The 24,491-nt window shown below is 40.0% G+C and overlaps 1 protein-coding gene across 1 annotated transcript; it reads right to left on the bottom strand.

The window, feature by feature from the left end:
* Positions 1–1,008: 1,008 nt before the first annotated feature.
* On the bottom strand, positions 1,009–19,233 carry LOC119723571 (solute carrier organic anion transporter family member 2A1-like). Its single transcript, XM_038194295.1, has 12 exons — positions 19,011–19,233; positions 17,238–17,497; positions 16,279–16,688; positions 15,501–15,778; positions 14,715–14,856; positions 13,568–13,732; positions 11,110–11,338; positions 9,451–9,631; positions 8,702–8,874; positions 7,275–7,339; positions 5,494–5,696; positions 1,009–5,002 (listed from the first exon to the last, which is right to left on the bottom strand). Exons 1-12 carry the CDS (start codon positions 19,113–19,115, stop codon positions 4,955–4,957), a joined length of 2,259 nt encoding a protein of 752 aa, XP_038050223.1. The 5' UTR covers positions 19,116–19,233; the 3' UTR covers positions 1,009–4,954.
* Positions 19,234–24,491: the final 5,258 nt, after the last annotated feature.

The raw sequence follows: 24,491 nt of genomic DNA, 5'->3' as shown, positions 1-24,491 counted from the left end.
TCAAACATTATTAATTTCCAACGATTTTGTTTAACAATTTTACTTCATGTTTTTCGAAATATCCCTCTAGTTATCTTATGGTATTTCCCTATCGCGAGTATTCGTAAACAACTCATTATAAGGAGATTGGCGCGCGCATGGCGCATAAAGTGCGATGTGGCTCAGAACGCGGCGGTGCCAGAGTACTTGATAATAGGGCTATCGAAATACGGACTCATTGGTAATATAGGGCGTAGGCCTAGGCCTTAAAGAAGATTGAATATTTAACCAAAAAAACGGTAACAGGTACCAAACTTTATATGAGTCAACATTTCATGTGACGCCAGAAAAGTTTTTAAGACCAGCAAGCCGATGTTGTATCATCCGTTTAAGACCGGCCTCGTGACGGGCTCTCGACCAATAGGAATGAGTAAACGTTCTTAGTTATTTATGAATGAAAATTCAAACAAATCAATAGAATAATAAAGTGGCATTATAGTAACTAACTACCAAACAAAACCTCAAATTTTGCAATTCTTTGTCTTGTGCAGTAGTTCATTAAGGTGACACATCGTCCTAAAATTGCCGATGTTTTTATTTGTTTTAAGATTGTTCATGTATCCTATTTTTTTAAATTAACGTGTAGGTGAGATGAAGCTAACCCAATGACGCATTGTTTGTGAGAAAATACACAAAAACAACGATGCTTTACTTTCAAAGCAGCGGACATTATGTGGCATATGCAAATGTTTTTTTTTTTCCATCCGTAATCGTCCCTCTCTTGGAAATTAGCCCCAGCTTCTGTCAGACGACTCAATATACGGTACACGACGACATGTGTTGTGTAAACATTTACACCCAACAACACCATTACACACGTTGTTTCCCGCACGTCTGCATCATGCAGTGGTGGAGCATGTGTGGCAGAATGCACGACTAGCACCAAACAGCTCGTTTTTTTTTAGGGGGGGGGGGTCAAAATGTTGAACCTGAAATTTGTTCTTGTAATAATAACACATGACAAATCGGCCGTTTTAAAAGCGTGGTTGATGTTTTATTCTAAATTGGAAAGGCGTATCTTTCAAACCATACCTATTATCTCCGTATTAGTTACACATTCTCTGTCTGACTGTCCGTTATATTTTGTTCGCATTTTTTACACACACTGTATAGTCGTGTTTGACTGGGAAAAAAAGGAAACACTTTCAAACTTGACTGGGATTTTAGTGTCAGTAGGCAACAGCTTAAAATCACTCTAAAAAAATGACACAAAGTGAGGATGATCAATGACACCTCATTTGAGTGCCCCATAATTTTGTATCGATTAGCCCTACAACGTTTTGTCTTACTAATTAATGTTTTAGCTTGAAGAAGTGGCTTTCACTGTACATCGCTTTGTGTATTTTTTAAATAAAAGGGAAGGCGCTTTATAAGTAGTTATTACTGTTAAAATTGACGTTGGATGGCCATGTATTGAAACAAAATATGAAAATATCTGCGTACGCTTTTCAATCGGTCTAAAAAAATAAAGAACGCAGTCAGTGTTTCGACTGAACAATATGACGAATGTGCAGAATATGATTCAAAGAGGATATCTGTGTACAAGTTAATAACAAATCATATTGACACTTGTGGAGAAAAGGGTCGTTCAAAATGTAATCAATGCTGTCACCGCATTAGTATTTACAGGCAGATTTCAAAATGCAAATCTTAAGCCTCACTTAATGTTGTGGTTCTAATATTAAACGAAAGTTGTCAAATGTTCAGTATTTATCCAGGGTTTACTTAGGCCTACGTTTAACCCCAACCTTTGATTTTTTAAACGTTTTTATTAACATTTACGGTACAGTAATTCAATGTTAAAACCATGAGGATTACTTGACCTGTCTTTGACCTATTTATGTCTTATTACGCTCTAGCTTATCTCTTCTTCGTGTTGTTTGGTGCAGGACCAGCTGTTCACTTTATTCAATTTCAATTTCAAGAACATTTATTTCCATCTTTTCACAACATTTGATTATAATACAAAATAATGAAAAATTATACTGATGGAGGCATGCTAAAAAAAGCCGAAGCTTATAACATATAACATGCCTGTACAAATACATAACATCTCACACGATAGACGAACGTTTAGAATAAAAAAAATAAGGAAAAACAAACAATTAGAGAAAAGGACAAACAAATGTGATAAACATTACCAAAGTGCAATAATAATAACGGAAGCGTATAGAACAATAGAGGAGCAGCGGCAGAGATGACAAGATAAATAAAAAGCAAAGCAAGAGGTAAAAAGCAGGCAAATTAAACTGAGAGAAACGAAGAAGCGGAGAAGCTATGTAATATAATGGGCGTGCAGATGCGTCTTATGATTTTTAAATCTGCCTACAGAGGATTGAGATTTGATAAGTGGGTCAAGTCCATTCCAGAGACGTGGTCCATAGAAGCGTAGAGTATTCATCGAGTAGGAAGTGCGAGTGAATGGTACATACAGGTTTTTGTGAGATCTGGTGTGATATTGGTGAATATTATTAACAGAGGTAAAGTACGATGAGAATGTGAAGGGCAGGAGATTATTGGTAAATGTATACATTAGAATACCTGTTTGAGGTTTATTAATATCGATGAGTGTTAGTGTGCGTAATTTGGCGAACAGAGGTGCGGTGTGGTCACGGGGGAGAGTCAGGGTGCATATGCGAATTGCTCTTTTCTGGACTTTGATTAAAGAATGCGTGCCCAAACGATGTTACAGAAGTTCAGATAGGGAAGGATCAGTGTGTTATATAGCGTGAATAAAGTGGTGGAAGGTAAAAACGAGCGGAGTTTGGAGAGTACACCTGTGTTGCGGCTTATTACATTAGAGACGGAGGCTATGTGATGAGACCAGGAGAGTTTATCATCGATAATGAAACCAGGGAATTTTGTGGAATGAACTTTACAGATGGCAGTACCATCTATCTTCACAGCTTCATGTTGACTGGAGTTGGATGACCTACTGAAGATCATATACTTAGTCTTAGAGGAATTAAGGGAGAGCTTGTTCGCTTGGAACCAAGATGAAAGTTTAACAAGCTCGAAATTCAAGATGTTGATCAGAGAAGCAAAGTTTGAATGTGAGAAGAGAATAGTAGTGTCATCGGCAAAAAGGATAAAAGACAAGAGAGGAGAACTACAGTGAAGATTATTATAGAAGAAACGTATAGAAGAAACAGCAAAGGGCCAATGATAGAGCCTTGTGGCACGCCATAGTGGATTGTCATGGGAGACGAATCGCAGTTTTACTGTAGTATACTGTCTTCTATTTGATAGGTAATCAACAAACCACTGAAGAGCGACGCCTCTAACTAAGTAATACTCAAGCTTTGATAGGAGAATGGATTGGTCAATCGTATCGAAAGCCTTAGAAAGATCAATGAATAAATCAACAGAGTGTAGTTTATCAGAGAGAGAGAGCTAGAGAGGTAATCAACAAGATGGATAAGCGCCATATCTGTGGAATACTTGTTCCGAAAGCCGAATTGATGATCATAAAGAAGCTGGTGTTTGGAGAGAAAGTTAGAAAGTCGCTTATAGATCAGCTTTTCAAGTATTTTTTGAGAAGCATGGAAGGACGGAGATAGGCCGATAATTAGAAAAGTCACGGCGGTCATAGGTTTTAAAAACAGGAGTTACCTTCGCTATCTTTAGATTAGAAGGAACGACACCAGTAAGGATAGACAGGTTGAAAATGTGCGCAAGAGGATGAGAGATGAAGGATATGCAGGATTTAACTACTGATGAATGGATATCATCAAACCCACAACTGGCATTTTTAAGTTCATGAACAACTTGTGAGATTTCAGAAGGATCGGTGGGAGAAAGAAATAAAGAAGAGGTATTTCTATCCTGCAGATAATCTGTGAAGTGAACATCGGTGGAAGGAATCCTGCTAGCCAGCGTTGACCCGACACAAGAAAAGTAAGAATTGAAGGTGTCAGCAATAGTGGAAGGATTAGAAATAGACTGATTAGCATTGAGGAAATTATCAGGAAGATCATCCTTCTTTTTCTTGCCCAAGATATTATTGATCTCACGCCATGTGCTTTTGACATCCTTCTTTGCATTGGCGAACCTGCTGGCGTAGTGGTTTTTCTTTGCCATTCTAATAACTTGAGTGAGACGATTACGTAACCTTTTGTATCTCTGTTTGTTTGCCATTGTAGGATTACGCAAGAAGCGTTTATACAGCTTGTGTTTAAATTTACAGGACTTCAGTATTCCCCGGGACATCCATGGCTGATTCTTCTTGCTTTTACCAACAACTTTTGTTACAAGTGGGAAATGGTGATTGTATAGAACAGTAAATCTATTGAGAAAGGCGTCATATGCGGTCTCCGCATTGGTGCAATCGTAGACTTCACTCCAGTCTGTGTGCTCAATGTCAGCTTTAAAAGCTGAGAGTGTAGCGCTACAGATGTCACGTACGATGTAAGTACTTGGGGAAGGATGATTGCCTTGGAAACAGTCAGAAGTAATCTGGAAAAGGGGAAGGTGATCAGAAATATCAGCATAAAGTATACCTGAAGCAGAAATATTGGTATTATTGTTAGTAAGGATATTGTCGATAAGAGTGGAGCTGCGGGGTGTGATACGAGTGGGTTTATCTATCAATGGACGAAGACAATAGGCATAAAGAGTATTCACAAAATCCTCTGTAGGCTGATGAGTGGAATAATTTGTCAAGTCAAGATTGAAGTCACCCATTATATAACACAGCTTCTTTTCATTCGTGATCTTGTTGAGGCAAATATCAAATGAAAGGAAAAAATGTCTGTGGATGTGCCAGGAGCTCTGTAAACATTACCAATGACAAGATTACAAGCACCATCACGCTGGATCTCAATAAACACACATTCAAAGTCCTCACAAGAGGACATGAGATCGTCTCTTTTGGTGAAGTTCAGGCAGTCACTGACAAAAAGGGCAACTCCTCCCCCTATTCAGTTTCAGTTTTCTTCAACTGCTCTTCCTTGCGCTCTTTCTCCTGAAAAAAAGGTAATGAAGTAACCACAGAGTTATTATTTTGTTAAATTGACAAAAACAAACAAACAAAAAAACAAAAAAACAAACAAACAAACACCCCAACAACCCAACTACACGACAAAGAAAAACAAACTAGAAAGCACCCAAAAGAGCGAAAACCTCCGCAAAGGCTAAACAATACCCCGCAATCTTTTCAGTACACCCACAAGAAAAACTCGCATAAAGGTTCACGAATCCTTTAAAATAATCCTTGATCCAGACCCAGATCCTGATCACTTCCAAAATGTTATCGATTTGTACTTTTACTGAGGACCACCCCTAAAATTTCATGCAAGTCCGTGAATATCCTTTTTGAGTTATCTTGCTAATCGACAAACAAACCAACCATCCAACCAACAAACAGACAAACGCCGATGAAAACATAACCTCCCTGGCAGAGGAAATATAAAACAGAATAGACAACAACCAAAACGTCTGGGGGTAGCAACTCACCTTCACATTGCGGAGGGTGTAGAAAACTCCGAAGAGCACCAATACCGATATCACCCTGATGCCCCCGATCAAACCCTGGAAGGAGTATCTGAACAGGTCGATATCGTAGAACCAACACGCGCCCCTATCACCGTTGCTGTATCCCCATAGGATACAAGCCAGGTTGATTGCCGCGCCAAAGTACAAGGGTGCTGGGAAATATCCTGATAAAAGCGAATTAAGATATAGTTAATGCAAAGTCACTAGATAACCAAAAAAAAAACCTGGCACTGGTGATCACTTATCTGTTTTAAAGAATCTAATGACGAAAGCACACAATGTATCATGGGAGCTCATAGAAGATGTTTTTACTGCCGTTTAAAGATGATATTTCAATTCAGTTGCAGTCTATTTCAACAGTACCAAAATATTAATGACAATGACAATCTTAATAAAATGATAGCAGAAATAAAAACATTTGGAATAAGAGGTGAAGCAATGTTTGTGGGGAATGGGCTCCTACGCATAAGTGTGCATTGAGCCGACTTGATGTGAGTTTTTCCCCCTGATTATTATTTAGTTTTTTTGCAAGAAAACAAGGGAGCAAGAAGACAAATGTGCAAGAAAACGAGAAATGAAGGTTAGACTCCTCTAATTAAAGAAGTTTACATTTTACTGACAGTTGGATTTTGTTTCAGTGCGCGTGTCAAGTTTACATTTTGAATGTTCTCGATAGCTTGGGGGTGAACATGACAAATTCGATGATTCCCATCCTCAATAGACGCGAGTGTTGGTTGATATTGACTATCTTGATAATGCCTATCTTATATTCCCGATTTCATTTCATGGCGCCAAAATGGCCGTGTACATCATCGACAGTTTTGGCGGCATAGTGGTGCATAGGATAAAATAAACATTACCTTTACTCGTGGACGACAAAGGTGGCATATGAGTGTCAATGTATCTAGGCAAAGGTTTCAAAAGGTGTGCTAAAAGGTATGTCAATCCATGAGAGCGCCCTCAACAATATTGTGTTGGAGATTTTCATACAAACTGTTTTGGTTTCTTCGAATGAACAACAAAGGGAAACTGACCAGGAGAATATTAACAATATTTGGAAAGTTGAACAAAGAATTAAACTGGAGCGGGGTTAGAACCTGCGACCTCCGGATTATCGTTCTGTTGCTATACCAATTTAGCTATTCAGCATTTAAGCGTGTTCCCTGACTGTAAGGCATATATGGGCTGTTTTTCACCTACAAACGCAAACAACCTCGTCCCCATGCATGAGTTAAATATTTTAAGCCTCGTTCCTATAGTAATTCTTGTGTTGGAAACTAGTTTCCTGTATCCTGATCCAAGTGATGGATTTTTATCGTGAACTTGATGATTCTTTTTTTTCCATCGTGTATTACTTATTTTAACCTTCAATGTGAATAATTAGGTCAATTCTACCTAACAAAAAAGATCTTCAAGATCTACACACGTATGTAAGAACTTGTAAATGTTCCCACATCAGGTTGAGAGAGCGTGTAGTTGGGAGAGCGTCTACGGCTTGACACAATGGGAACGAGGTTGGATTCTGCAGGTAAGCGATGGACACGTGAATTACTACAGCATCTTTTACAATTTGCAGAGTGACGACTATGAGGAAGGAATGTGGGAGGTGTGAAGCAAACGTTGGTGGCACTTTTATTTATATTGATCATTTATTTAAATACATTTGACTAAGACTTTACATGGGAATAAGTTTCATAAACCATGTGATCCTCTAAATTCACCAAAGCAATGATGATATTTACCCAAGAGATTCAGAACAAGTGTCTGGAAGCCGAGAGCCGTTGCTCGCATATCATCATCGACAATTCTGTGCAGGTTAAAATGACAACCTTAATTCCAGTATTAAATATTGTAAGGAATCACGTCCAGAATAACTACATAACAAGTCCGGTTAAAAGTAAATCTGCAAGTCATTTCTTAAGTAAAGTCCGTAACAGGGGTTGAAAATAGCAAATGAGCACCTTTGTCAAAGTTTGTCGAATTAAAGTGCTCATTCGAATATCTTCAATTCATTATCTCGAGACGGGATGACTTGTGAGGGACTTAATTATTGGGACTTAATTATTGGGATTTATGATGACTTTGAGGACTTGTAGGGACTTGTGGAAACTTGTTGGGACTTGTTGGGTCTGAAGTATGGGGACATGTGTGGACTGACTTGTGGAGTCTGGTAGGGACTTGTGGGACTTTTGATGATTTGTGAAGACTTTACGTGTGGGGACATATGGGGACATTGCGGGGACTTGCAGAACTTTGTTGGACTTATGAGCATTTGTGAAGACTTATGCAGTTTTCTGAGGACGTATGATGACTTGTGATGAACGGGACATCAGTACTGAACTGTACTGATTTGTCGATATTGTTTATAACTTGTAATGATTTGTGGGGAATTGTCATGACTTGTGCGGACTTGTAAGGACCTGTATGGACTGTTTATATATATATATATTACTTGTAATAAACTTGTGTGGTCGTGTGGGTACTTGTGGGGGCTTGTAAAGACTTGTACATACATGTGATGGACTTGTAGGGACTTCTCAGGTCTTGTGAGGTCTTGTGATGGACGCCACTACAGTACTGAGCATTATTGCAGAATCGTCGATCTTGTTTATTTAGACGAATAATACTAATAATAGTTGTGCTAATGCATCTACAATATCAAAGGGCTTTACAAATATGACGCTTTCATCAGGTCACGAGACCACGCGGCAACCAATGCCAGTGCACATTCGGACTATACCCTCTCAGGTACCCATTTTACACTTCTGGGTGAAGAGAGGCAATCGTAGTGAAGTGTCTTTCCCAAGGGCAAAAGCACCATGTTCCTGGCAGGGATCGAAACCATTCACCATCGTTCATAAGTCAAACACAGTAATAACTGAAATGTTGAATCCATCATTGATTTTCATTGGTGATAGCGCCCTCCACTGTTGCGGTGGCATGGCAAACCTGTTAGAGATCAGGACTAGTTGCATCACAGAGGAACAAAATCTAAATCCAGTCTTGGGCCGAAACTATATTCTTACTGTGGCATTGTTAGAGGAGCACAAGAAATAGCCAATTCACATGGCGACCACCTGTACACGGCCCTCTACGGCGTCTTTTATTTAACACCATGAGATGGCGCTCTTCAACAATAACAGTAATGCTATAACACTATTGCACTCACCTCAATGTTATAAGTGCCAAGCCCGTTTTGCCGAGAGAGCTACTGAAGAACATCGCGGCACAGATAGTTATGATGAACGGCACAACCCAATCCGGGCAATCGTCTGCGCACTCACCGTCTATGGCCGTTGCGTTCACGCCACCAGGTTGGATGCAACGACACTCGCTAAAACTCTGCAAAATAAGAATGCAATTTGATAAATGAAAGAGACTAATATTAAACGAGTGTAGGTCATCGAGGTCACCAAGGAGAGTCACAGCCATAATTTGTAATTTGTGACTGGCTGTCAATGCTTAAAGGCATTTACTTAGGATCATTTGCGTTTCATGTATATTTCGTTCGCGTCCAATAATAACATCACTAAAAATCCAAGGAAGAACGATTTTAACATGACCCTGTTGAAATTTCAGCTCAGTGGAAACAACACTTTTTGAGAAAACAGTAAAAAACAACAATTCATGAGCATTTTTCCTCATGAAATTCGGAGAGACCGTATCAGCGGCAAAACAGTGAGTGTATGTCTGTAGTGATGTTTAAGACTTCATGCGTGCGTTAATATTTCTGTTGACGTACCTATACCTAAAATACATTAGCTCAATTATATATTGCTTCTGCGAGAACGTATTGATTTCAAGTTGAAACATTTTGTTGAGATACTGAGACGTCCGAACGAGTTTCTGAACTACCTCGTATCTTAAAAAACAAAAATGTCAGATTCCTGCATGAATACCTTTCACTCAACAACTTACATTGATCCATTTTCCTCTGTCGTCTTTGGCCCTCTCCACAACCTCGCACCCAGCGTAACATGAGGACACATAGGTTATGCCGTCGGCACCGCAGACGGGGCTGTAGTCCTCGTTCCCGCAGGTACAGTTGACGTTGCACGGCGACACAGCCTGCTGAACCGAGTCTGGAAAAATAAGCGGCCTAGAGGCAAATAAGTCAGGTTACCTGTGTTACGCATTTCCGTTTTTACCGGTTAAACTTATCACCCCATCACCAGTACGGTTTTTGATTTTATCGTAGTGGATAGACCACAACGTTACCCGTACGCATACCAGATGTCGTTCTACATGTTTAATCCGTCGTATGATGATCAGTCACATGATTAAGAGTAACATGATGATAAAATGGCTGCCGTCACTTTTAAATTCATGTGACTGGTTAACAAAAATATCGCGTCCGGTGAAATCGCAGTGCTGCCCGCACACCTTTCTGGTGACATCTGTGAAATCGTACGGGAAAACAATCAAACATAGTTAATTTCATCCGGTCGCGCGACGTACAGCCAGGTCGGTCCGAAGTTTTGTGCGCACACCTCGGTACGATTACCCGGTGATCCGGTGCCCCGGTAAAATCGGAAACTTGTACCGGCTTTACGATCAGGGTTACCTTTAGGATTGGGGTTTAGGTTAGGATTTGGCTTATGGTTAGGGTTTACGAGTTTCTCTCTTTACGACTCGCTGTACCAAGTATTAGCTACATAATTCTAAAGACATTGTATAAAAACGTTTAAATTTGCGACAAGATTCTTGGAAAGTAAACCTATTCAGTTAATTGAAACCCCTTATCATATAGGTATATTGTGGAAAAAATGTGTCCGCTATTCATCCCAGATATTCAATGAGATGACCCGTTCATTTAAATGTTTGGCAACCGTGTTATTTTGGCAGATACACGAAGAATACAAATAACACCAATACAAACACAAGTAATCTGCCACTAAATTAACCACGTTTTGCATGAAGACAATTGGCATAACAAATGAATATGAACTGGCGATATTTGATCAGTCTGTTCAGGGTTTTGATGCTGATCAGCCCCAAACAATCGCAGTGTTATTGACTCTTCCCCAATTTCTCAACAAATCCATATTTATGGCCACATCAGTTATCTACGAACTGTTCTTCCTGGGGTCCCTGGATATTCAAATAAATTACACATTTTGCACAATCAAGAACATATCGGTCCTTGAGATGTCTTCCACGCTGTTTATCTGTAGTAATTCCCGTTCATGTCAAGTGTATACCATTTTTGTATGTTTTTATGGACATTTGATAATCTCGTTGCGAGTACTCGCAATAGTTTCCTTGCAAGTAATTGAGTAGCTAAATCTACTACCCGCCCAGGCCTAGTAGTATTGAAGATTGCTGTTACTTTATCATACATGATGAGTGAAAAAGGGAACATTGTGTTAAAATGGTGATGGTTTCCGAACGGATTGCCAATTTAAGTCATTTTTTTTATGTAAAAGTACCTTGAACATTGGCTTTCAAGTCTGTTTTTTTTCTGGTGCAACACATTTATCATATATTCTTTTGGGGGTTTGGGTTCCGCTTTTTGACTCATCCTGTATTAATTAATGTAAATATTTGTTTTCTTTGGGGGAGGGGCTGTTTACGTACTGGGTAATTTCGGGAAGCCCGTCGAAGGGTGCAGGAGCTGCGTAGTTCGTTGAGACACCAGCGACAGGCTTTGTGTTACACCCTACGAGGAGAAAGGCGGGCATGCACAGGATAGCAACAACTTCACCGAAGATCAGAATGAAGGTGCACTGCGCTGGTGACAACTTCCAACGCCTGATGATTAAGCCTCCGATCACGTTACCAGCGGCCATGCAGGCAACGACGACAACTATGGGAAAGAGAACCAAGACGATATGACACATTACAGTACAACCCCAACAGTGTCAGTTCGACTATTTTTGCAATAACTACAAAACCATGCAAATTTCGTATTTTTGTGGATGTGCAGATGCTCCTTAGTCTCGGTCTCAACCCCTATGAGTGTCATTTAGTTTTAGTCACACATCACTTCACACGTATCTATTGATTACAACAACATTTTGGACACTGTGACCAAGTTCCGTGCCTTAGTCAATTTCAGTACTATGTTAAGTAAGCTGTGTAAAATCCTTCATGTTATGAAACGGGATGCTGTTGGGATTGGAATAATTTGCCTGCATGCCGAGACCTAATATTAATGACAAATGATTCCAATGCCAAACCAATTCAGCCTTTGTTCACAACATGCAGAATTGTACACAGCTGACATAACGCAGCACTGAAATCGATCAAGGCATTGTACGCTGGTTGTTGTTGATCAATTGTCAATTTTGCAGTGATGCGTGACTAAAATAAATGGAACCCATAGGGTGACAGAAAGTCAGTGGTGTAGGCGCAGGGGAGGGGGGGGGGGGGGGCGTGCCCCCCCCCCCCCACACACACACTGAAAAATTCCTGGCTACGCCACTGCAGAAAGTCCCGCGCTCATTGCTTTATGCGCTCAGAAAACGTTATAGAGCATTGACAAAGTGTTTCAGACCCGTTTCCGCATTTTCGTTGTTGCAAACCGTTAAAACCCTCCATTTGATTTCACCCATAATTGGCATGATTTAAGCATAAAGTATTAGGCCTAGTCTGACGAAAATTATCGTTATTGAACATCATACAATTGTTGCCTGTTGTGATGGGGTCCATTGTGTTTTGTACACCCGAGAGTGTACAAAACCCATCGACCCCAATCCCGGCAGGCAACGATTGTGTTGTTATACCATGGTAATAGATTCCAAGCGTCTGAAATTGTGGATTTCCTCCAGTTGCCGTGTAGTAATAGCGGAAGTACTATTTTGAAAAGATCCATGATAACTGCACCGTGAATATTTGCATTTTTTTTTTCGCTGCACAGAAACATAAATTATTTTACCTTGTTACTGAATAGTAAAACAACACGTTCAACAGTGGGGTAATGTACTCTGTGGGGTACATCACTCATGTGATGGGTGTACCCCAACATGATACATTAACTAACATAATTAGGGTGTACATCACGTGCTTGGTTCTCGACCAATAAAACATCACAATCTATTACCGAGGTATATCAAGTACATTTGTGTATACATGGCACGCACGCCTCACCTCGTACGCTTTAGTAAATAATAAGTGGTTTATTTTCCTTTGTTTTGCAGAACTACAGGCACAAAGGTACACATATGCATTCCCGTCAAACCGTACATATTCCTGATTGTACCACAAGCTCTCATGCTGTAATTTCACCTGTACTCATCCACTTAAGTATTGTATTCATGATCTGAACTAATAACGCTAACAGTTAGTGTTGCTTGCCCAGCAACAGTTTGACCGCTGTCCATGTGTCACTGTGTGTAACCTTCGACCCAACTGCGCCTTTCCTTTCCGGTATACCCCTTCGCCATTTCACAAGGGGGTTGAGGCCAAGGCTTATGAATATCTACACATCCAAAAATGACCTCTAGGTACTATAATTATTTCAAAAACAGTCAGACGGACACTTTGTTGACATGCTGTATAAATGCCGACTTGGGAGAACATGCAATCGTAAATTCCAAACCATATGCTGGAGTTGCAGTCGAGAAAACACAAACTAACACATACCAAACATTTTGAAATATGTCCATTTAAAAGTCTGACTGCATAATTATAACTCCACTAATTTTGTTTAATTGGATGGGCTGAATCTATGATCATCAACAGGAAATAATGTAGGCCCTAAAGTCTATTAATATTAAAAAAAATAGTAACAATAATAATAAAAAAAATACATATTAAATATTGATACGAACTTCGGGAAATTTGCTTAACAAGTAAAATGGGTCTGTTTGTAGCATAACTAATTGAAATAGCCCTCTCTTTTGATCATTACTAATTAGTGCAAGCTGTTCCAGGTAAGTTTTTGTAAGTTTTAACCCCAAGGGTTAAAAAAAGAAGGGAATATTACATTTATCTTCGACTGCTGTTAGGTCTTGGGTTTTACCGGGTTTAATGAAGCAACAGACCCTAAGGAACCAAAACTATTACAACAGTGCCGGATCGATTTTGTTTTTACTTGCAAGTTGTGATGCCAGTGAAGTGCTAATTCCCAGCTCCACTCTGAAGTATTTCAGCGCAAACGTTCCAAAACCCGAGGTTATAGCGGACGAAGCTGCAGTAGTAAGGCACAGCAAGAGCAGTGGCACATTCGTGAGCATCGTCTTGTAGCTATAGAGCATTTCTCCAAATAATGAAAAGGGGAATACGTTAAAGCAGTAACCTGGTTATTCTTGGCACGAAACTGGATTTGGATATTTCCCTATGAAAAGTCAGCACAAATTCCGCAACGTATTTTTTGGGGGGATGGAGGGTTTCCATATTTAGACGCCCACTTAAATTTGATCAACGTCCAGCAAAGAGCTTGATGGCCATTTTTGGTGAAGAAAAGTCGTTTTGCAGAATTTTGTCCCATTTTTAAACAAATTTAATTTTAAACCAAACCAAAACAGGCACAAATGGTATGTTATACATGTCAGTAGCTAATCCGGAGGTTGTCACATCAGGTAGGCAGTAAGACAATGGCAAAGTGACAAATCAAAACAAGGTAACACATCGGACAGCCAACAATACAAGATGCAGGGGTGTGAAATCTCAGCTTTAAAGCTGATTTCATTTTTTTTTTTTTTGGAATTTCAGCTTTTTCCCCCACTTGCTGTGTACAAAAGTATAGGAGATTTCCAAAGTTCAGCTTTTTTACACCTTTTGCAGCTTTTTTTAGCTATTTTTATCAGTGGTCACGCCCACCCCTGAAGGTGCCATGTCTTGAAGTCAGTGACTACAGGGTGGCACGTTGAGGTGTTTGCTTGACAAATAAGGTGACACATTGACTGGTAGACAGTCACATCAAAGGACACAAGTGTGACTTGATCAACCTGACATGACATTGGAATACCTAGTTTGGGACATTGTGACATTGCGTTAACGCCAAGTGACATACACGGCTAAAGAAAAACCCATAGGTTCAATTATATACATGTACAAACTAAGGAACTACGGCATAAAGCTTTTGTATGCAGTAAATGTGTAAAAGACATCTTAAAGTGAAACAAAAAAAGGTTGGGTGTCGAATCTTCATACAAAACGTTTCATAGGTTGCACACCTTGCCCCTCCTCTTGATTGGGTAAGGATTTTGATTGGTTGGCCGGGCAGTAAGCATACTTACTCTTCAGAATCACTGATAGTCTTTTCATAAATGGCGCCTTGTTACGATCGTCCTTTGCCCCGTCGCTTCCAGTTTCACTTGCTGAAAGCTCGTCCAACTCCAGCTCTATACCGTCATCTCTAGTTTCCTGAAACCCGTTCTCCTAATCGGTAAGAACCAAATATTACGTTATAAGGCAAACATGGCAATTAAAAACATCCTTGCTACTCTTCGTTTTTGAACAAGTCTCCTGTTAAACAGACACATCGTACCTTAGTTTACATTTCAACGTACATATTTTCTTTGGATTTTACAAAACAAAGGGACAGTTTGAATCAGTTTGTTTCAAAGAGCATTTCCTCCATTTCATAATCCGCACGGTGTGATATCATTTTTAATAAGCTAGACTAAACATTCCACATGTAAAGTTTATATTGAAGTCTATCGAACATAATAATTTAACGCCTGGACACTTACTGGATTGCAAGAAAGAAAAGCAAATTACCCTAAGTCAAAGCACAACCGAAAGCGGGGATAGGTTTATACTAAATAGAGGTGTGTTTTAAGGTTAACTTACTATATGATTATATTGCATTTGGCAACTTAATATTCATTACTTGTTTAATTATTCAAGTCCAATAACGAAATTAAGAACGAGCCAGAAATAAGTCTAATTGTCAACCATGCTTATTGCCAACCATGCCCAACGCAGATTATATATACGACTAACCGTGTGTGTGAATGAGCGTGGTGAATGTGTCCTGCTCAGGCAAGTGAGCCACGCCCCCGTGAATATTCATAGCTTACCTTCGCTTCCTCTGCATGTTGCTCTTCCTCCCTTATCCTCTCTTTTGTCTTAGGCAGGTGCCGGGGAAAGAAGAAGAAGGGAACGCTGATCAGCAGGACCGCGCAGCCGATGATGACGAAGCCCAGCCACCAGGCACCGATATACCGGGGGTCGGTCTGCGGGAAGGACGGTCGGTCCTCGGGGGCGACGCGGTCAAAGTCCACGAAGATAGAATTGGTCAGGGAGCCGAGGAGCAGCCCGCCCACGGAGCCGCCGCTCCCGGCAATAAAGAGAAAAGCTGCCGGTGATAGACGTAAACGATGGCGATAAATGAAGATACATTGCAATTAATGTTATACTTTTCATTGCAGTGCTTTGCGACACCCTTAGTTTATATGTGTGAGAAATCCTCTTGGACAATGCAATCTTATGTATTAATAGTGATACTTTGATACTATAGCATACTCTTACTAACTATATTCACCGAAGCAAAACAAAGCAAGTCTGGTCAAGCTGGTACCTTATCGCTACACATCGTATTCAGTTGATTCAGAATCGCTATTCACTAGAAAATATGTTTTTGCCTCTGGTGTACACATTGGGATTGATTTAGCCCAATTCAAGATAATCACATTACACACAAACACTTTAAGTCTCTCTTCATCAGCCAACCTAGCCAAGTCCCAAGAGACTGTGTGTGAGTGCGTCAGTCAGTAATTTTTCAGTGAGATACAGTTAAAGGTACAAATGAGACCTGGAACTCATATAGGAATTTAAGAGCTGTAATGGAAAGCTTACCAAGATAAACTGGCGTGGTATGTTTGCCGACTGCATCATCGATATACGTGGTCCCGAGAGGTTTAATGGGCACGTTGCCAATGCCCAGCATTATCTGACCGATAATGAGCCAGACTATGGGCTTCTCTGCTGGCTGCTCGAATTCCACAAAGCAAGGATTGGCTTTGTCCTTGGGGTCATCTGAGCAGTAGTCCACGAACTGGTCCGTGTCGTTGCAGCCCAGTGGGGCGCTGGTGTACGGAGGCAGCCGTAGATGTGGCACAGCACAGGTTAGGACGCCCAGGCCGGCTATAACTGACCCGACGGCGATGATGCGAGGCCGGTGGCGACTCTGGCCGAAGTAAGCCACAAAGACGACCAGGGCCAAATCCATTGCATCATTCAGAATGGCAAGGGCACCAGATTCGGTACTTGAAAGAAAACAGTGAGTGAAGTCTTTGGGGGTGAGGTGGATGACTCGCTCGTCCCAACGCCCTATCATAGGAGCTTGTGACCCTTATTTTATGTTTTATTGTACCGGATAATTTTTGAGTACCCCGGGGCCAACTCTTCTGTAAGAGATTAGCGGTGACCAGTTCTCTCGGGTTTGGGTATGAACGGAGATATCCTTAAGGCCAGTGATAGATTGGACGCAGGATCATCATATGAATCAGGACGAATTAATTATGAAGAAAATAGGCATCTATTTCTGAAAATAATGTAGGTGGAAACAGGGCGAGTTAAACAAAAAGTCCCCTTAGATACATTTTTGTCTCCAACGTAAATGGGAAATGCTACCATTTATTTTCTGTCAAGCCAGCATTAAATCTAGGTATTGACCACAGTCAGTACAATTTTCACTGATATTTATCCATACACGCAAAGGGTACATGCATTTTTTTTACTACTAACAAAACAAATACTGTTATCATGAAAAGCGTCACCTTGTGGTATCCAGAACCAGCTGGTCACTTCCTTACCTGGACAACTCAAACTGCTTCTCAATGGTGTCGATGATGGTGCCCAGATACACATTTCCCGAGACCTTCAACAGGAAGTACAACATGCTCCAGAAAGCGAACGCCTTGGGCCCGCCAGCAACCCATCGCAGACACCCAGGCCGTAGAGACCCTGTGCCAGTTACTGAAACTCTTCTTCCAGACTCAGTCGACACGGAGACTGCGTCGCCCTGCTTCGACGGCTGTGTCCAAACATTCTCCTGTTCACAATTCGTAAACGCCTGGAGAAGGAAGTGTTGTAATATTTCAAACATTTATAGCGTTAAGAGTTTCGCGACTACATTACCTAAATGGACAGAGGGACTCCTAGCTCGGTCTTCAGAAATCTCAGTACATCACAGGTTAAAGGCTATCGAGTTTGAGATCCTATTTACAAACAAAAACGACCGGTATTGACGTAAGGATCTACAATAGTGGTACCCAGTTACTACACATTTACGGATAGATGGGGAGCATGAGTGAGAACGGGGAAAGACGGCATTTAAAGACAGGTTAATCATGTGATAGGATCAACATTTAGTTTTGCAATTCACATCTGTAATGCTATCGGAACTGTGTGCTCCAGAAAAAAAGAGAGCAGTGGCCTATAGCTAGTGATGAACAGGTGCATACCTATATTTTCCAATACCTACATGTTTCCCAACCATAACCCTAATCATGTAACCCTGACACTAACCACAATGATTTCGGGGCTTATTTTTATATCGAGGAACATGGATATTGGGGAATATTGGGTAAACCCCGTGTTGAACTTGCAATGCAACTGAAGTGGCTTTGGTCATAGTTTATAACAATTCAAAGGTCTCTGTTTTGAGGAGGAATGGTCTCCACAAAAAAAAAAAAATGACACTTCAAATAATAATCATAAGCGAATGGTTTAACCCTAAATCCATTAGCGGGGTGCAAAGGCATATTAAACTTCAGGACTGTTATGGTAGATAGGGCAACACTCTAATATACTTGTACACGGACCTAAAATGTCACCTAACACAGGTTTACTGTATCCAACCCCAACGAATGTTCTTATAAAACTTATGGTTTGGACCACGAGGAATCCATCTGGGCCATATGCGACACTAAAATTCCTTCTCCAACGGGTCTATTAACAAAAGCCGATCGAAAAGCGTCGCCCTTTTATAGCAATAGTAAGGAATACCTGTCGCCCGCACACATTATTCAGTAATTTTCAACCGATTGAGGGAACGGGAGCTGAGGCCCATGGCATGGCTGGCATGCCCGCGTGGCCATTCCCCTAGGTATGTCACTGATTGGGTCTTATTTTTGCCCTAGAAGAAATAGAGGCATTTTGGAAAACATCACCTGCAGCAAACGAAGGTTTCGAAATCTTAGGACGAGCATCCCTTTACAAATGGTTCACTAACCACCAAACGTTTGCCCCAAACGATTATAAAATACTGTTTTGGGTCATCAAAAGTGCTAGGCCTCTTGCCAATCAGTCAAGCTGTGGAACAAAGAAGGCCATTTACACCCTAGATTCACATAAAAAAAGGCGTGTGTAATCCTCGACTTCAAAGATTTACTGGTCACTAATCACCCAATCTCAACATTAGCCAGGAAACCAAAGTATTTCATTTGTTTGGTCGCGGAGTGCAGTTGGCTTGTGAGCGAGGAAGCCCGAACCGTTTGGCAAATCATTCGGAAGTAGTTGGCGAAGCAAGCGTTTTGAAGCGTATGGTGGTTAGTGAACCATTTGTAAAGGATTCTGGTCCTTACAGGGTTTTCCTTTCCATTGTAGCTTTTCAATGATCCACTGTGGCCGTCCACTGATCCAGTGGTAACGCTCGATCGTAAGTCATCTCTGTCCGAGCACCACATCATCGTGAGAATCGCAACCTTCGTAGTGCCTTCCCCGAAGAACTTTAAGGCAATCAAATTCTAAAGAGCGATCCGACGTCAAGGCTGCCCTCTCTCATCTAACACAGTTTAGTTCGGGGCTGATTTCCTAATTTGCAAAAACAACATTGAGACAGCTCAGTGAACCAAAACAACGAAAGCGTTTATTTTAAACCTAATTTATTGTAATTGTATACACTACTTCAAGTCAGTTTGTGGAGACAAAATAATATATTTGTATAAATTATGAGTTTCAATCAATCAATCAATCAAATCTTTAATTTTTCCCAACACATACATGCACATAATATCATCTTATATTTGTTAATTCGTTGGGTTTTATATTTGCGTTTGAATAATGTTACGTTTGACACCTTTTTAAGAGACGGATTGAGAGAATTCCACAGCTTGGGCCATTCATGTTGAACAGGTTTAGAGTTAATGTTGTAGTACGAGCCCAGGTGTGATGAATGTCATGATAACGCCTTTTAAAAAACAGTGAACATCCTGGTTTATCAAAACATTGAACAGATAGTGTTAGGCAGGTTATTGTTAGAAAGCTGGTTCATGAAGTTCCCAAGCTGTAGAAGGTAAAAATCATTGGCCTTTAGTGGTTTGTGTTTATAAAATACAGGATTGCTGTTAGCCCGAAAGTCAGTACGGTTAATTATTATTATATTTTTTTTAAGGGCAACAATTCTTTTAATATTACTCATTCCACCATTCCCCATGCTAACAAACCATAGTTTACTTCAGGCTAATTGAGCTTGAAAACCATTGCCAGGTTGTAGCCGCTACATGGCTTGATCTGCATCAACGTTTTGTCGACGTGCACAACATGAAGTTAACAAAATTATCAAGCCCAGTTTATATCTGCATCCTGTTGTCAGATCTTTCAGAGTGCTGCAACTGCCCCCCGACTTGGGACGGCTAATTTGATTAGCACTGATTTTTGAAACATTTGATGTAAGAAAAGTTGAAGCAGAAATGTGACCTTTAATTGTTACAAAGAAATTATTTGAAGTGTTTAAAGGTTGTGATAATAATAATTTCGTAATTACATTTAAATATACACTGAAATTCGGTCTTTCTGAATTGCTCTTTTAAATGTTAAGCACTTAGGCAAAACTTGATAGACTATTTGGGGTATTGTTCTATGTTTTTAATTATTAGATGGTTGAGATTTGTGGGTCCCTACCCAAGACATGAACCTTGACGGGGATCCCTGAGGCTACCAAAACCAAGGATAGGCTCCGCGGTACTTCCAAAGATCGTGTCAGGATCCAGACAGTCCCTTATTCCTTGATATCTGCGCCCGACTCCTCTTTACACCGGTAGACTGAAACAAGTTTAAACTCAGAATTGTATCAAACAAAAAATGCTCGAGATTAATTGTTTGAGTGTGACTTTGATAATAACTTGAATAATCTTGTAGAAGAGAATTAAAAAGCTGTAAATACCCCTGTTTTTTTTCATTAATCAGCCAAATTATTGTATTAAGGACTTAAGTGAAAATATTTGTAAATAATTTGCTAATAGATTAAGTTCTGAACAAGACAGAAGTTGTTTGGGGTTTTTCTTTTGTTGTTTAGTTGTACATAATCATATAGCTGTAGACGGATGGATAACGGATGCGTAATATTCTAACAGGTGGATTCTTTTTAAGCCAGAATACGTTGATTTTATCAAAATAACATCGGTGCATTTGATTATGACAAAACATTCTTCTTCTTTTTTCAACAGGGAGAGATGTGGCAAACACGCAACTAGAATCTATGATTATTGGCAATTGTGGTGTTCGTTAAACGCACTGTACGTTTGTGCTGTGAGATCCCATTTTGGATCACAAATAAAGTGTGTATAAAAATGGTACATTTGAAAATCGTATGTTTTGTAGGTGAACAAAAAAATATTTGATGGGGTCAATTTGCTTCATAAATACAAAAAAGACACTTTCTTCCCTATCTTTTTGGGTGTTCTGATCATATGTTATGTCAAAGTATCGGAAACATGTCATTTCTACTTAGTCCACCTTCTGCACTTACCTGTACTTTGCCAATCAATATTGAGTTGGAACAACCTAAACGTACGTTCCAATGATTATGTAATCACTGAATGATAGGTTCCAACTCGGGCGATTCACAACGTCACCAGGAGTTTGCCACGGAGAGTTAATTTTCCCAAGTTCATTGTGGGAGATGGTCGACAAATTCACAGCGCGGGACATTTGAAATTGTTAGTTTTCCCGTCAGAAAGTTCGTAAACGTATGATTCGAGTATATCTTTGCCCTTTTCTTTTCTTTTTATCAAAATTGGAGTTTTTTTGTTAGGCGGCAGAATGCTATGCCACAATCTATAACATATTAGCTCAAGTTGTCTACTAACACTTATTCAAATGGGCCATGCTTTGTCGACCGTAAACTTGAAAAATTGACTCTCCATGGCAAACTATTGGTGGCGCACTGCATTGTGAATCGCCCGAACTAACAAATGATTGGCAAAGACAAATATGTAAATGAGAGATTGCTGGCATGTTCATCTCCTTTCAACCACTTTGCTGCCAATTTTATAAGATTGACATTTCATCCCTTTCAATTAACTGTATATATTATCTCTGATTAGAGGTGTCCAAAGATAAAGAAGAAAAAAAAAACCAAGAATTGTGTTGCGAAATAATCATTCTTTAAGCGTACATATATTAATATTAAACAAAATAAGTGCTAGTATTTTTAATATTTTTCTCTAAATGTATCGGGTTTTTTCGGTTGCCGGTGTAAACTGTGTGATTTATTATTGCATTGCCAGTGTCAACTTGTTCCTTCTCTTATTATTGGCCAGTGTCAACTTTGCACTTGAAGTTTGTGCCTGTCATCATAGTTATACATAATCTGAGTTAGTCAACAGAGATGGCCGTTAACGCAATAGCACGGGTAAACAAGTTCCCAAATAACCACCGAAGCAAGTTTTAAAGTCCACTTGAAACAGCCATTTAAATGTGATTATTTTAATAAAGCCTGTTGTCTGCCATACTGTGTCATTGTGACGTGTTCATGTTGGTGACTGCAGCTCTATGTTCCGACACCCCTATTTTCCGACAACCTGCACATAAGATTGTGTTACTCCCGGTGAGGGTAAGGGTTAGTGATAGGGTTAGGGATAAGAATATGTGCAGTCGGAACATAGGGGTGTCGGAACTTTGGGGTGTCAGAACATAGGTTGGGTAGGTTTGATTTCCAAAGGAGTTTGGACATTATTTGTGTTCAATTAAAGGCATGTCAAAAACAAACTGAACCGATTTCAAGGACAATCAACCATGGGCATTTTTTTCTAATGTGGAAATGCTCCATCACGTTCATGATGTGACGATCTCGTTGCCTTTTACTTTCTCTGTTTGTTTGTTTTTTTCGATCGACGTAGACTACACCTTAACTAAATTCTAGTGTTCTTCGTTTCAAGTTCAATGTGTTTGTAACATAAATCAACTGTTTTTTTTTTTTCTTTAGTTCAACAGCTGGTTGACTTGAGTTTGCATCTGATGTGCAGCTTCATCGATTTTTCTTGAAATCGGTTGAGTTTGTTTTGGACATGCCTTTATTTGAACACGAAATTTTCAAACTATTTTAAACATCAAACCAATACCTGCCAGGGATAAAGTTAAGATTCCAAGCTTTAAAAGGGTATAATAATGGCGGTACACGTTTCCGTGCCGACGCTAGAGCCTTGCATATCAAAAACAAAGTTTGTCTATTGAGGACGCGCTGTTTGTGATATGCCTCAAGTTTGCGAGAGGGAGGTTTGTTTTTCAGCATGAAAGAAACAAGCCATAAAATGTCATCTTGCAGGTTAAAAGAGTGTTACATTGAGTTTTAGTCACAAGTACTTACCAGTGCAACGTACCTTTCAACTGACGTGCTGTGTCAAATATTATCCGGTTAGATATTTCCCCAGATGACTCCGAAGTGAATCTACATGCTGAATGCTTTTTAGAGCAAGGGAACAAGGTCTACGTCAAGGTCAAGGGGTAGGTTAACAATCATGGAACCGACTGGTACGATTGTCAACTTTGTTGATTCGTTTATTTGTTTGCATCTTTTTTTAGTCATGTTCAAGGTTTACCAGTTATAAAAGTTAGAGTGGCTGGATATTCTCATCACAGGCCGAGTGTCCTGTGCATGCGCTGAAGAGCCGACCTGATCATTAATAGGAACACTTTAGATATCTGTGTGCTTGTGCACATTTACATAGGCTTGTGTACAAATGCACTATATACATTGGGATTGTTTCGATCACCCCTGTGACCAAAATGGAATGTCAAATAGAGTTCAGTCTGTGGTTTTAACGGCTGCTTGGGGCCTGAGAGATACTCCAGACATGCCAGAGGTTAATCAGGGGTGAATGGGCTGGTTGTGAGGGTCGGGTGGCTCAAATTACATGTTGTCATGGAGTCATTCCATACAGCCACTTGATATTAAACATTAAAGGTGCTCGCTCCGTCGAAGGTACATTCCTTATAAAGTTGTGGGGAATCAGCGAAAATTTTCGAAGCTCTCCAGACTAAGTTTGCTATTACACGCGCCCCATTCTTCTTGAGCGCAAGGAGAGAAATTCTCCGTGAAAACATTTTTGCTCACTTTTGAGCAGAGTGCGCACCATATGCCTTGCAATTACTTCGTGAAAACGAAAATTGTCACTTTTGCGCAAAAGTTGCCAAGCGTAATTATTAGAGTAAACCTCTTGAAGTTTTGAACCTTCGTGCAATGGTAGGTCTTGATGAATTATGTTTGAAAATTCCCCCCAAAAAACCTGAAGATCGAAAAAATATGAATTAACACGGTGGAGTTTTTTTTCTTTGTGGTGTCGGTGACGATTTGCCCCAACCCCCATTAAATTAACAGCGGTATGGGCTCGCATCTCATTTCCATTTTGTTGTTCTTTTCTAAGAGGGAGGGGGCGAGCCCTCTTACCCCCCCCCCCCCCTCACGACACCCATCTTTGCTTGGTCCATTGGCGCAGAGAGATTATTTTCTCCAAGAATGGCCTTAGTATAGTGTTATTACTAATCTAGCAAGGTTGGCAATCAGGAAGAAGAACAAATAAATTGGAATTTTGACAAATATCTTTATGTCAAGATCTTTTTACTACTCCAATATACAATTACGACAGTACTTGAATAGCAAAAGATGTACCGATCCGTTACGAATACAGACATCTGTTTGTTCCTCCTGCAATGACACTTCTTAGAAAATTACCTTCTATAAGCCACACTCTTTATCCTATACTTTTTGTTTTAATAATTATGACACGTGGTATATGACCAAACAGAAAACCACATTAAACCATAAAAACAAATATGAAATTAGA

This window comes from Patiria miniata, unplaced genomic scaffold, assembly GCF_015706575.1.
Source record: "Patiria miniata isolate m_02_andy unplaced genomic scaffold, ASM1570657v1 HiC_scaffold_1, whole genome shotgun sequence".
In the NCBI taxonomy this organism is placed as follows: Eukaryota; Metazoa; Echinodermata; class Asteroidea; order Valvatida; family Asterinidae; genus Patiria; species Patiria miniata.
Note: the sequence above shows the minus strand (reverse complement) of the source record. Positions and strands in the feature narration are given on the sequence as shown.

What these genes read in the sequence shown, in the direction of transcription:
- LOC119723571 (XM_038194295.1), bottom strand. Translation starts at nt 19,115, where the DNA reads ATGATGTGGTGCTCGGACAGAGATGACTTACGATCGAGCGTTACCACT. An exon ending in AAGCAGTTTGAGTTGTCCAG is followed by an intron (nt 16,689 to 17,237) that starts GTAAGGAAGTGA and finishes TTTTCTTTCAAG; the next exon opens with TACCGAATCTGGTGCCCTTG. An exon ending in ACACCCTCCGCAATGTGAAG is followed by an intron (nt 5,003 to 5,493) that starts GTGAGTTGCTAC and finishes CCTTTTTTTCAG; the next exon opens with GAGAAAGAGCGCAAGGAAGA.